This window comes from Myripristis murdjan, chromosome 23, assembly GCF_902150065.1.
Source record: "Myripristis murdjan chromosome 23, fMyrMur1.1, whole genome shotgun sequence".
Lineage (NCBI taxonomy): Eukaryota > Metazoa > Chordata > Actinopteri > Holocentriformes > Holocentridae > Myripristis > Myripristis murdjan.
Genome location: NC_044002.1, coordinates 11,149,363 through 11,163,458, shown reverse-complemented (window position 1 = coordinate 11,163,458; position 14,096 = coordinate 11,149,363). Strand labels below are relative to the sequence as shown.

Below are 14,096 nucleotides of genomic sequence, written 5' to 3'. Positions count from 1 at the left end.
CCAGTTATTCTCGGATGAGGGGTTGAATTGGTGTCCTCGCTGGTGGAGCAGCAGATACCACCCCGTCAAATTAATTTTAATAATAGAAAGCTCTCATTAGGAGCCAATCAAACATGAAGACTTTCAGAGTGGAATGGGATGCCCCGGACTGACCAGAGATTCATGCATTATTGAACTGGACCCTGATCTTATTAAATCAGCAGGTTTCTGCTGTGTGTGTATGCAGATGACTGCCAGTCTCATTTTGAACAGACACACACACACACATGCACGTACACATTTGAATGCATCTGACCCCTTAAAATTTCAATTTGTATGAACACACAAGTGTCTTTTTGCAAACATGTCTGTTAGTGTCTGTACTAGTATTTGCTTCTACATTTGCTGTCTTACAGTATTTCTCAGGCTTAGTACAGCCAACCTGTTTTTTTTTTTTTTTTTTTTTTTTTTTTAATGTGTGTGTGCATGTGTATGTTGTGGTTTTGTGTGTATATCTGTGTGTGAGGATTATCCATCACACCAGTCACCCAGCCCGCCCTCCTGCCATTCCCAATCAGAACCTGGAGAGAGCGATCACAGGTGTTTTTGATCTTTTTGAGTTGACCTTTCCAATAACACGCACAACACACACACACACACACACACACACACACACACACATGCACGCACGCACGCACGCACACACACACACACACACACACACACACACACACATACACACACACACACACACACAAAGCTTGTTATACTGACTGTAAAGGAGAGAATGTATGTATGTATATGTATATGTGTGTGTATATTTATGTACATATGTGTGTGAGTGTGTATGTGTGTGGGTGTGGGTGTGTGTGGGTGTGTGTGTATGTATATGTGTGTGTATGTATGTATATATATGTGTGTGTGTGAATAGTCACATACACAGACACATCACACACACGTTTCCCAATGGGGGATTATGAGTGTTTGGACTGCCGTCTGTGTTTGCTGCTGTCCTTTTGTACATGTGCACACACATGCACAAATTTACACTTGGCTACACATAACAAACAGACACACACAACTTGTAAATTAGGGATTATGACTGATCCTGTGCTGTGCTGGTCTGTCTGGATTTCCTCATCTCACACACCCACACACAAACACACGCATACTGAAGCACACGCTGGTCCTGGGAGACGTAGGAGTGTGTTAAAGAAGGCATCACACGTCCATTCTCTCCCTGCCTAGATCTGGGCAAGGCCAGAATACATCACAGGATCAAACCCATTTCTCATCAAACTCAGGAAAGTGTGGCTAATGCAATTTCACTAAGTCACTGCCTGACTTGATTACATGTGGGCTGGCGAGTGCATGCTAAGGCACTATAGGGGGCTGGAGGGGTGTCAGTGTATGGGTGTGTGTGTGTGTGTGTGTGTGTGTGTGTGTGTGTGTGTGTGTGTGTGTGTGCATTTTTGTGTGTCTTTAAAGACAGTGTATGTGTATATGCCTGTATACACATTTGCCCCTGTGTGCATGCAGTTCCTTTTATCAATGGATGTGCACACGGCTGGAAGCCATATGCTGTGACTGTGGAGGTGTGTGTGTGTGTGTGTTGCAGAAGGAGTCGTAGTCCTCAAGGGGGATTTCAGGCAGATTTGGCCACATTAGAATGTGTCACTCTTTCCTTTCCAGCCGTCAGCTGCTGTCCCGCCGGGCAAGGCACCTCCACACACCCCTCGCGTTAATCCTGGATCAGACCACACACCAGGGGACTCAAACACATACACACAGACATGCATAGAAACAACAACAGTGACGAATACTCAAGCAGATACATGCGCGCGTATGCACACACACACACACACACACACACACACACACACACACACACACACACACACACACACGCACACACACAAGCTCTTGCAAGCAAAAGCACACCTCCACACATTACGTTGAGAGAGAGCTGGCAGCAGTTTGGTGGCATCCTGACCTGCAACCGGAGCAACCCTGTCACGTCTAGACAACTCTGAAGAATCCCATGCATATTAACGCTGGCCTATTTAATATTCATCAGCACTATGCCCTGTTGGCAGCTGGTCCCAGGCCCCACGGATCAATGAGGTCTCTCCCTCGCTCCTTTGTCTGACACTGATGCAGATGTTTAGAGCATGAAATTAAATTGGTCACTGTCATTGGCAACACACACACACACAGTAGTCAGTTTGGTGTGGTGTCTGTGTGCGTATTTGTGTGTGTATGTGTGTGTGTGTGTAGTTACTGGTTAGACGTGGCTCTCAGAGCGAAGAAGTAACGCTAACTTCTCCAGAGTCTGTGACTTGTTGATGTCATTCACAGGAGCTTGAATGTTTGCAAGTTGATGAGATGACAAGGAAACAAAAGTTTAGCCAACTCTTTCCACCTTGATGCTTTAAGAGAGAGAGAGAGTGAGAGAGAGAAAGAGTGACTGACAGAGGGAGAGAGACAGAGGCACAACATGAAAGACAGAATATGAGAGTGTGAGGGAGGTTGAGCAGGGGAGAGCGTTGGCAGCAGCTTTGTTTAGGAGCCTGTAATTGAGTCTTAATTGAATTGGCACCAAAGGAAGGATGAATAAATGGAGAAGATAGAGACAGAGAGTTTGAGTGAATTGGACCTCATCTCAGTTTCCACTTAGCGACGAGAACGCAGGCTTACTGTGCGGGCAAATTTCATGGCAACAGATCAGAATCAGAAACCCACCATCTGAAAGTTTCAGATGGAATGAAAGCTTCCCTTGTCATTTTAATGAAAATACGGAGAGTGTTGTCTCCCATGCTTTTCAATTGAAACTTGTTCCATTAGAAATGTATTATGGAGCCAGGCACAGGGAACAATGGGTTGATATGCATTTGAATGCACGGCTATGCAGGGTGTGCAGGTAATGCGGGACAGGCTTTCACACCATGGCAAGGTGTCCTTGTGTTATATCACACAGGCTTTGCAAGGCCTTTTTGGTCATGGAAATGAGATAGATAGAGGATAGCAGCAGGCCAGGGCTTTGTGCCTAAGTGGAATCTCACCATCAACACATACACACACCTTTGCCCAATCCTCAACTGTATCAAAGTAGCTTTGATCACACTATCTGGAATAATTTCTTTCCAACGTGTCTATTCACTTACTCTATACACACCCACCATCTCTCCTGACCAGAACAGACTCAACTCCAGTCCTAGAAATAGCTATATAGAGATATTGCTTAAACGTGGGTTGAAATAATGATGTTCCAAATGTATGTTATACTTAAAACTGGAAACTGGATGTTTTTTTCAAGGAAAATAATCACTTTGAAGATGAAGTTAGCAAGGTAGCGTTTGCATTGTTGTCTGTTATTAAAAACACATTTGCTTCTACTCAGGATGTTTTAATAGGAGTGAAAGTTTATATCTCAAATAGGTGGGTTCTTGAAGAGCAGCCAGTCCGTATCACTGTTGCATCCGCAACCACTTTTAAGATCAAAGTCCCCAGAAGTAGTTCTTAGAACCACATCTGGCTTCGCAGACTATAGAACAGGTGTAACAGGGGGCTAAAATCCACGTTATATCGTGGTTCAATTCTTATAGACTCCTCCTGTAATCTAGGATGGTAACTATTTTTCTGCAAGTTAATCAGAGGGCTCTGGTTTTGAATCTCCAAGTTAATTTATTGCATTTTCTGCTTTTTCCAGTCTCCTGGATGTAATGCTGCTGAGTGGCACAGGATCTAACCATAAACCCAAACCCTAATGAATAACATTGTCCTTACTGCATTGAGAATGCCGCTGCCTTGCCTATCTACTATTCATATTCATCAACCCATCACAATTTGCTTGTGAGCACTAATGTGAACTTGAATGTGTGCATACATTCATTGGTGCTTAGTACTCGCAATGTCACAATGCTCATACATGCAAAACACACACAACATCCCCTTTTGCTTGGCATTTGCTGTATTGACAGCAAGACGCAATTTCTTTTCCGTCACTTATATTGATTACTTCAGGATGAGTGGAGGTAATGAGCTACAGTGTTCTCGCTCTCCCTCCCCTATTATCTACCCTCTCCCCCTTCTCCCTCCCTCCCTCTACACCTCCACCTCCACCCTCACCCTCCCTCTCCCCACTGTCTCACTCCCTTGCTTCGTCTGAGCATGTTACATGGCAATGATTTTCTGATTAACCTTGTTAGTCGTGGGGTTCACCCACGCAGTGGTGCAGGGGCATGGAGGAGTGTAAGCGTGTGGGAAGCTTGTAGAGTCGTGATGGAGAGATGAACTGATCGGGTGATGGGTTTATTATGGTTGAATGTTTACTCCCATGCAGATAGACTGATAGAAGATAGAAGATAGAAGATTTTGTTATTAATAATGTGATAATTTATTGCTCCAGTGGGAATTATCTCTCTTGATAGTTAGGATTCAGGATCTTTCTCATGGACACCTCAGCAGCGTGATGCTTACTAACATAAGCCTTGAACCTGTGCTGACTGGTCCACTGGTCCGTCATATATACAGTATATATTATGTATGTACATGCTGGCTTGCACAGTATACACATGGTACAATAGACACAGTCACTAGTACTAACACTGCTTTAAATAGAAGTCCAATTTTCTATGTCTGATTCAGTGAAGTCCTGTCTCCTGTGTTCCAGGTGGAGCAGATGACAACCTGATTGAAGGGGGAGAAATGAAGTTTGTGTGTAAACCAGGAGCCAGGAACATCACTGTGATCTTCCAGCCTCTCCTCAGGTACAGCACTGATTGATACACAAAGATCTATTTGAATATGGTTCAGGTTTTTCAACTGGTTAAGGTGGATTTGATTTATTGAGAATGTGCTCAGGGGCACAAACAAGTAGGAAGACTGTAATATCTAATCATCGGTGATTAGTGAGATTTTGCGTCCAAATAACCTGGATTCCTGACAACTGGAAAGGATTGCAAGACTGGAATCGTGCTTGAAAATATTTATAACTTTACAACTAGACTCTGGAATGTAATGTTTAGATCAAACTAAGAAAGGCAATTATTGTAGGGATGATAGAACAAAATTAAGATTTTTTATGTCATCATAATTTTTTCAGATCAGATATGTCAAGAACTCCTCATGAGTTATGTAAAGCCTCCAACCGTCACTCCAGTGCCTATAAGACTGAAACCTTAGAGCTTTCCCAAGTTTCTTAGATTTTTGTTAAACAATTCAGGAAGGCTTCTCTATGTACATTTAACCTTTTAACTCTGTTGTTCAGTCCCAGTGTCATAATGGTTTTTCAAAGGCGGATAGCCCTGTCAGTCACAGTGCATGAAGGCTTGGTCATGACTCAATACCAGTAAAATATTGGCTAATTGGATTATATAGCCTCTTAGTGACCATCTATCGATTTGAACCTTTGTGGGATATGCTTAATCATACATGACGTAATGCTGTATATATACAATTCAGAATGTTTTGTTGATATAGTTTAGGAATTGGGACCCCTCCCTCCACATCCACCCACTTTTGTTTCCTAGTATATCCGAGCATGCTGAGGGATTGCCTTTGGTGGTAATGTTTTTTATGTCTGGTAGTTTTCTATATAGCATCGGAGTCCCAGTAGACTTGTGTAAATCTAATAGTGAAGCAGTTTAATTAGATTGGCCTTCCATGCAGTGATACATTACCTTCATGGATCCATTAAACAGGGATGTTTCCTCCCACTTCACAATGGTGTTCGGCATATTTGTCTATGAATTTACAGCATGGCCCATCTCCTTTAATGCATTAAAGCAAGATAAATTTGCTTTTGTGTTTGTGTAGCAATTCTCTTTTTCCCTTAAAATCCCTTGTATATTCACAGATGATTGGAGGGTAAAGTTGCCTTGATTATTCACAGCCTGTAGTGCTGTAGTTAAACACAACCCATCAGCCTGACAACATGCTATAGCTAGCTTAGGGGTGCTCTCTTTATGATGGTTGGCTTTACAAAGTTATTAGATCTCACAGTCAGTGAATTCAGACAAATTCATACTGTAAAACCCAGCATGACTAATACAAATACAGGTTAAAAAAATGCAAAATTGATTTTTACATTTGCTTCCACTTTACTGGCAGCCAAACAATGAGTATATCTTTGCTGGCAACCAAGCTAACCACTTGAATAGAGGTATGTCAGTCAGTTTAATAATAAGAACAGTGGTCCTTTAAGTTAAGCTAAGCTGGCATCCCTATTCACAGGGGCTGTAATGTCAGTTGTCAGGTTGCTATTTGCTTGGCCGATTGATGCTCTTTGAAAGGAGATCTCCAGTTGTGTGTGCATGTCTGTGTGTGTGTGTTCATGTGCACCTATATTTTATGGTTGCTTGCATTGCAGGTGGTCCTCTGTGAGTGTATGCGTCCCATTGCTGAACACAAATGCATCGTCCTTATCCCAAAATGAATCTCTTTCTTTCTCTGTGTCACTCTCCCTCATGTACACAAGTTGACGTGCACCCTCTGCTTACTGTGGGTCTAGCCTAGCTTTTGTCTGAACAAATGACCGAAAATAAAATGGTGACTAGCTCTCTGCCTACCTCTCCCTTGTTGTCTGTAATGGTTCATATCAATCACAGTAAACTGCCTAGCACACAGGGCCCTCTCACTCGCTCCCTTTCTATCTGTGTTGCTCTCTCGCTCATTCCCTCTTTCTCCAGCCTGCCCTTTCCAGACTGCTTGTGCCAGTGGAGCACTGTTGCTTGCAGATGGTTTTCTAATGGCTGGCACTCAGCTGATGGATCACCACACCTACTGCAGTCAGCCATGCAACTCATGGCAGCTTTAATGACTAACGCAGTCAGGTGTTGATGCGCAGGACGTCAGTGGGTTGTACAAGTATGAGAATGAACGTCCCTGAGTGTATGAGAGACAAACAAAGTCTTGTTGTTTAATGGGGAATGCAGTCTATTAATGAATAACATAAATTTCATGGATAAATTTTGCAGGTCAGTGTTATAACTGTATCATGTTTGACAGCAGGGTGTTTGTAATCCGTAAATCCCGAAGGAAGTTATCGTTTTGGAGCCATGGGTTCCCTGGTGCGATTTCTAATTCTTTATTTTCCCACAGGGTTTTTGATTTAGCAAGAAAAAAAGGTCTGTGCTTAACGTAAGCCTTAGTGAGTCTGACATTTTGTTGACATAAATTACACCCAGTAACATACCAGCCGCAAAATTTTTAGCTGTTATGTGCTTTAAAAAAAGTAAGTTACGAACAAATTACTATACTGATTGTATAGCTGTCAGAATAATTACACGTCAAGCATGTTAATTCACATTCTTGCTCTGCTCTGCTCCATGTGTTCTGCTCTATAGCTATAACTCGTGCTTGCTGGTGTCTCTTTACTTTTCCACTGCGCATTTATTAATTTTGACTATTGGACAGCAAGTTAGTGACTCACTTGAAAGTGTGATGAGTAGCTGTTATGGTGGAAGGGACTAGAGGTGGCATGATGATGGTGGAGCACAAGCAACTGTTGTAGTTTGTTCTAGCCTAATGTTAGCCTCCTCCCTGTAAAAATTGTATGTTGTTCAAAAGTTGAAAAAAGTGTGTTGGTTTGTGCAGATGATTGTGTTGAACAATATGTGTAAGTATCATCAGCATTTGTTTGCTTGTTTTGTTACATTTTAGAGAGTCCTATGGAAAAAAATCCATTAGAAATCTGGAAAACCATGGCTAAAGTAATTTATTTATTTATTCAACACTTTACTGTGTGTTGACATTAGAGACAGGAACACATGTTAAAACTAACATTGCTGCAATCATAGTAAGCTTACCAAATACAAAATAGATCCTTTGTAGAATGCGGTTATGTCTTTGACATAGTAATATACTGCATGTCCAGTGTCCAATGTGTTTTCTGGTGAAAACCCTGTCTCTCAGCCCGTATCATGGAGGAAATACTGCTCCAGGGAATATGCCGCTCTCAAGTAATCAGTACATACTACAGTGCACTATATACAATAACAGAATATATCAATAAAATGTACAGATTTCTCCTCCACATACCTCTTACTGATGCTGAGGGAAGAAAATGAGCTTTTCACTTCATGAAGTATCAACAGTCTCAACAGTCGGATCGATGGTCAAGTGTCAGAAGTGTGTGTGTGTGTGTTGTGTGTGTTGTTATTTTAGAGAATGTGTTTGTCAGCACCGGTAGATTACTGTGTTTGAGTCGCAGGGCTTTGATGAGGCCAAACACAGATGAAACTTGTTGTGAGTGTTTATGTCTGTGTTTGTTAGCTTCTCTTGGTGAGAACTGTATGTCCTCAGGACTGACAAAATGCCCCCTATCTGGGGAGTGTTCTTTTTTTTTTTTTTTTTTTTTTTTCTACACACAGATCGATGTGATATAGAAAAGGGCAGTGCCAGGGTTAAGGTAAAGGCTTTGGTCAGGTATTTAGCGGTTTAAACTCACTGGCATGTGGTTGGTGAATTAATGAAACAGGTTAATGGAATGCCCTCACAAGTATAGTAATGCAGCCAAGTGTGTCAGAGTGTGTGGCTTTAAAGAGACACGCACACACACTCAGGGTGCAGGCATAGGGGAGTGTTTGTACAGGTTGCAGGCAATTTAGTCTGACTTGTGGGGTCTCCTGCTGACATTTGAGTGGTATTTACACCCCTTGCCCTGACCGAGGTTGGCATTTTGAGGAGCATCCACAGGCCCCTAATCTACCCCTCTTCACCATGCATACCCAAAGGATGGCCAGACACGGCCAAGCCCGCAAAAGTGTCTGTGTTTAATTATTTATTTTGTTTGTTTATATCTGTGCAAGTATCTGAATGTTTGTGGGCTTGTCATTTTGTATATGTGTGCACTTACACATTCAATGCACACTGAGTGGTCACACTTGCTTTAAATTGCATGTTATTAGATACACACAGATACTTCCCCCCATTTTATTCAGTCTGTCTCCCCAACTTAATGGAAGTACATTTGTTTTTGAAATTTTTCGCACCTTTTTGATTTCCCCTTAACATATCTCATATCTTTTTGCTCTCAACAGAAAAATATTATCTCTTTGTCAGTTTTTACCATCACTCTGTGAAAGCTGTTCTGCTGACACTGCGACAGATTGCGCCCAACAATTCAAAAGTAAAAAGTGGATATTAATATTTTTATGTACTTTTTGTCCGATAATGTTTATCACCGGACATCTGGGTTTGGGTTTAGATTTGGCAAGTCTCACATGCCGATAAATGTGGCTTGTTTGGTATTGACTTTTGAGCAAAGTCATCAACCTACTTGCAGAAGGGCATAACATTACAATAACAGACTCATGCTTGGCTAAGTTCCTCTCTGCCTGGCCTCCTTGGCTTTTGAACAGGAAGATCTCTAATTATTAGTTTGATTGATTTCTGTCTTAGACTTCCACACTTTCAGTTATCTTGCTAAATTGTTGGTCAGTTAACAATGAAAGTTACTGTTTTTGTGTATGTGTGCATGTGTGTGCGTGTGTGCGTGTGTGTGTGCGTGTGTGTGTTGGGAGGGGATTTCTACTGTGGGTTAGGGATGGGCGATATGTTATCGTTTGCGATATATCGTCAAAAAAATTCCCCACGGTAAGAATATGTCATCTCGCGATAATAACGATAAACTCCTGTTGATGACGTAATTACGTGCGCAACGCACTCGCCGCTGGCAGCCGGCAGCTCACATGTGTAGCACAATAACAAGCATGGCGGGAGGCGGGGCTGATAGCGAAGAGCTCGTTGCTAAACGAGGCTCCAGCTCAATTATCTGGAACTGGTTTGGCTACAATAAGTCTGACGTGGGGCAAACATCTGTCATATGCAAAGTTTGCAAAAAAGCGGTGATTACAAAGGATGCAGTACAGGTGTACTACTTAAACTTAATTGGTATAGTTTAGTAGCGTATTTGACTACAGTAAGTATTATTTTTGAGCAGTATTTGTGGGGTTCTCAAGACTGAATGCGGTGATAGATTTGTAGTCAAAAAGATGGAGTTGAATTGTTTTATATTTTTTATCGTCACTTTTATCGTTATCGCAATAAATGCCAGAAATTATCGTGATAAAATTTTTAGTCCATATCGCCCCTCACTACTGTGGGTAGCAAATGTATGTATCAAAACAGATATGCAACTGTGGCTGGAACATCAGTGAGCAATTGGAATCAGTGCTGAACCAGATTCAAGTTAGTTTTATATTTAGTTTGTCAGCTTTGAGATGCTTTATGTCCCCCCCTAACAACTTCAAATTTATATGTATTTTTTTTCCAAAAATAATTTTTGCAAAATGTTTAGCTTTTAGATTAATAGTTATGTTTAAGTTTGTTATTTTAACTACTTTTTATCAGCCTTCATATTTGGTTTGGGTTAAATGTTAATAAAGCTATTAGAAATTATGTGTAATCATGTGATTAAAAATTCCTGAAAAAACTTTTAGACCCAAACTGAAAAACATAAAGATGTCAGCAAACTTATCAGAGTTGGTATTGGACTTCTAAGATTAAAGGTACTAAAGCTATTGGGTATCTGTTAAATAACACACAGTCTATTTGTGGGAGGGAAAAAAAGTACATTTTGAAGATGTTATGGAAGATGTAAGAAAAGAGTTAAAAAAGAGTTAAAAAGAAAATATAAACTTTATACCAAAAGTTCAATTTAAACCTAACTTTGCTCTAGTCAGTGAACGATGTTAAGTTTGTAAGATTTGTCAGAGGTCTTACGCCATGTTCTGGTTGCTGTGTACCTGTTCCGATAAGGAAGGCAACATTAAACTCAAAACATTTTGAATGGAGTTTGGCCAGGCTTTTCTGAAGAAAACAACAGGCCAAACTATATTAAAATTATTCATGTCGACTTAGATACAGTTTGCACACATGGGAGCACCCGCTTTTTGAAACCGTGTGGGAAAACAAATGACAAGTAACACAGACTCACCTGCTGCTGTCTTATTTTTCTGCAAATGGAGCATCCTGCCACAGCAGCTTTCCAGCAGTGGGCAAACTAACGTGGTGGAGAGTTGAACACTATGTGAAGGGAGAGGAGAGAGGGTGACTTTTTTAGGCGCATATTTTAGCCATAATAGCCATTGTGGTCTTGTCAGTCAAAACAAGAAAAAAAAAGTTAATGGGGTGTGTGCCCCTCCAAATTTGGGTCACTGACGCCTCTGGCCCTACACTGATAGTCTACATCAGGGGTGTCAAACTCAATTTCACTGAGGGTCACACAGGGAGCTGCAAATCACAAGGGCCAGACATATATAGTTTATTGACATGCTTATATTCATTTGAAAAAAAAAAAAAAAAAAAAAATATATATATATATATATATATATATCTTATATTGTTGCATGTCCAATATAGCCTTCTCACAAACAATTTGGCCAATGTAAACCCTTAAAAAAAGTCCCAAAAGGGCCTGCTTAGCCATCCTAGGATTTAGTCAAACAAAATAAGGAATCTTAAATTTTGTTTCAGTTTCGCATAGCCTGTTTCACAGACATGAATATCACAACCAAATGGTAGTGTGGGACATTTATTTATTTATTTATTTATTTGTTCGTTTGTTTGTAAAAAGCTCTTTATTCATGTAGTTTACATGTCCCATACAGCCTAGCCTTTTGGAATGCAACAGGCTGCACATACAACCCTGAAAAATCACAAATAAACTTTACAGTCACCGAAACAAGCACCATTGTTGACATACTATTTAGCCACATTATACCACTTTGAAGATGCTTTGGCCTCGAATACAAAGACCACCATTTCTTTTCATGAAAAATGTTCAACTGTGGTGGAATAGGCAAGTTTAAACCCTACATGTGCTGTTTCAGCTTTCCAGTCAAACCCAATTTATGCAACTTCAAGGCTGTTTTGGCCTCAGTATGCACAAACTCACCATTTTACAATAGGCCAAAAGAACATTTTGGCACAGCATGGTTTGTGGCCCCAAACTCTATGGGATTAGCATAAGGTGGGCATGTCTGCGGACGGGACACCCATGGGTGCCCATAGAGCCCATTTTCATTCAGATATCTGGAGGTGGGAGGCCAGGGGGCCCATCTGAAAATGGCCATGCCATTTTACCCTCACTAAAATTTAGTCTAAATTTGGAGCAATGTTTAGCCACAACATTGCTCCAACTGCTGACACTGCTGACAACCTGGAGTGACATACTTGCAAATGCTATGTTTTCAAATGCTTGTCATTAGTTGGGGCATTCGGTGTCACACACTTTTAGCATACAGTTTTTCAGAAAATTCCTCTTTGTGGATTGGTGCCCTGATTTGGCTATTTCCTCTGCTTTGATGAAACTTGCCTTCACAGCTCTGTCACTTTGAGATTTGGCTCAAAGAAAACAAAAACTTTTCTGTAGTTGCATGCCTCTTTTCAGTTTGGCGACTTTCTGAAGCCTCTGTTCCATGGCTTCATATCTCTGCTTGTGTGTGGTTTCAAAATGATGATGCAAATTATATACTTTGAAAACGGAGATAGTCTCATGGCAAAGAAGACACACTGGCCTCTCTTCATACTCAGTAAAGAGGTAGTCAATCTCCCACCTCCCTTGAAATTGTCTGCCTTCAGTATCAACTTGTCTTTTTTGAGCCATTTTGTGTCAGCTAGCTTGCTATCTTGCTGGTGCGGTGGAGGCACCCATGTCTGTTTGGATTGGCACAGAGGGCATGCGTCACTGTGCAGACCACGGCTATTACTGGCAGGGCAATATTGATTGAGAACCTAAATTGATATGTGGGCTGGATCAAAATTTGCGAGGGCTAGATTTGGCCCATGGGCCTTGAGTATAACACATGGTCTACATGATCAGTGGCATGGATTTGTGTAACATTTACCTTATCTAACTCAAAATGTTCCCCTTCTTATTGGGATCTTTGTTCATGGCTTCATCATTACAGCTAACCATGAAAACAATCTGCAGCACCAACTAACATTACTACAGAGTCAGCAGCTGCTGAATCCTTTTCATGCCTGTTGAATCACTTCTATGCCTTTGCGATCTCACACGCAAGAGCGCTATCAATGGACACTTTTGTTTGAAGGTGACTTCTGATCAACACACATAACCACAACGCTGATCAAGTGAAAGTAGTCCATTATTTTGTTAAGCTCAGCTTATTTCCACTGAAAGTCAAATTTTCACCTAAATGAAAAGTGGGGTAGGAAAAGTGTTTGTTTGCTCACCCGCTAATAAAAGTTGAGATGCAGCTGCTACGCTTAGTGTTGCAGTACTGTCTTGAGCTGATGTTGGAGTGCGAGGTGAACTGGGTCAAAATCCTCATTGTCACAGTTGATTGTCAGTTGTTAGTTATTAGTCACTCTGTTCTGTCACAGGCCTCTCCCTGCACACACACACACACACACACACACACACACTCAGAAATATATATATACGCACACACAGCATCATTACAAGTAGTCACCTCTAGTGCTGTGTAGATATACACATACGTACAGAGTGCCTCTGAGTGACAGCCCCAGAACAGTTTGCACAACAGCGAAAAGAAACTGAAGGCAGAGGAGAAAGTCAGCTCCAACTTCCAAGTGTACGTGTTTGACTGTAAAAGGACGAGCGAGAGAGAAGAGGCACAAGGTCGGAGATTGACAGCGCTCGAGGGAGACAGAGAGGGAAGGACAATGGAACAAACGATGAAAGGAAGGAGGAGAGGATGGAAACCTAGATGACAGGAAAAGAAGGACAGAAGGGCTCTGCCTCCCACCGATGTAGCCTGTGGTGAAAACGGCACACACCATGACACTGCACTAATTTCACACTCTCATTAACTCCCCTCCTGTGCAAGCACACACATAGGCACACATATAGACACACACACACACACACACACACACACACACACACAGACAGACAAATAGAAAGAGAGTTGAGTTAGAGTTAGAGGTGAAAATGAGTATCTAAAGAGGATCTTTCAAGAACTTTTGAGGTTTCTCAATTGATTTAGCTGAGTCATACAGTGTTGAATTCTCAAACAAGACCACCAACAAGAGGGACGTTTTTATTTTTTTATTTTTCACATTCGAGCTGACATTTTGAAGTCCATTATTTCTCGAAGGACAAGTCTATGCTGTGCTGAATTTCATTA

General features: G+C 41.3%; 1 protein-coding gene across 1 annotated transcript in view; it reads left to right on the top strand.

Annotated features, from left to right (window-relative positions):
* The window catches only part of exoc4 (exocyst complex component 4), a 137,285-nt gene that overhangs the window by 50,310 nt on the left and 72,879 nt on the right, over positions 1 to 14,096 (top strand). The window contains exon 11 of the mRNA XM_030045766.1: positions 4,652 to 4,748. Coding sequence (XP_029901626.1) covers positions 4,652 to 4,748 — 97 coding nt within the window. The remainder of the gene's footprint in view (positions 1 to 4,651; positions 4,749 to 14,096) is intronic.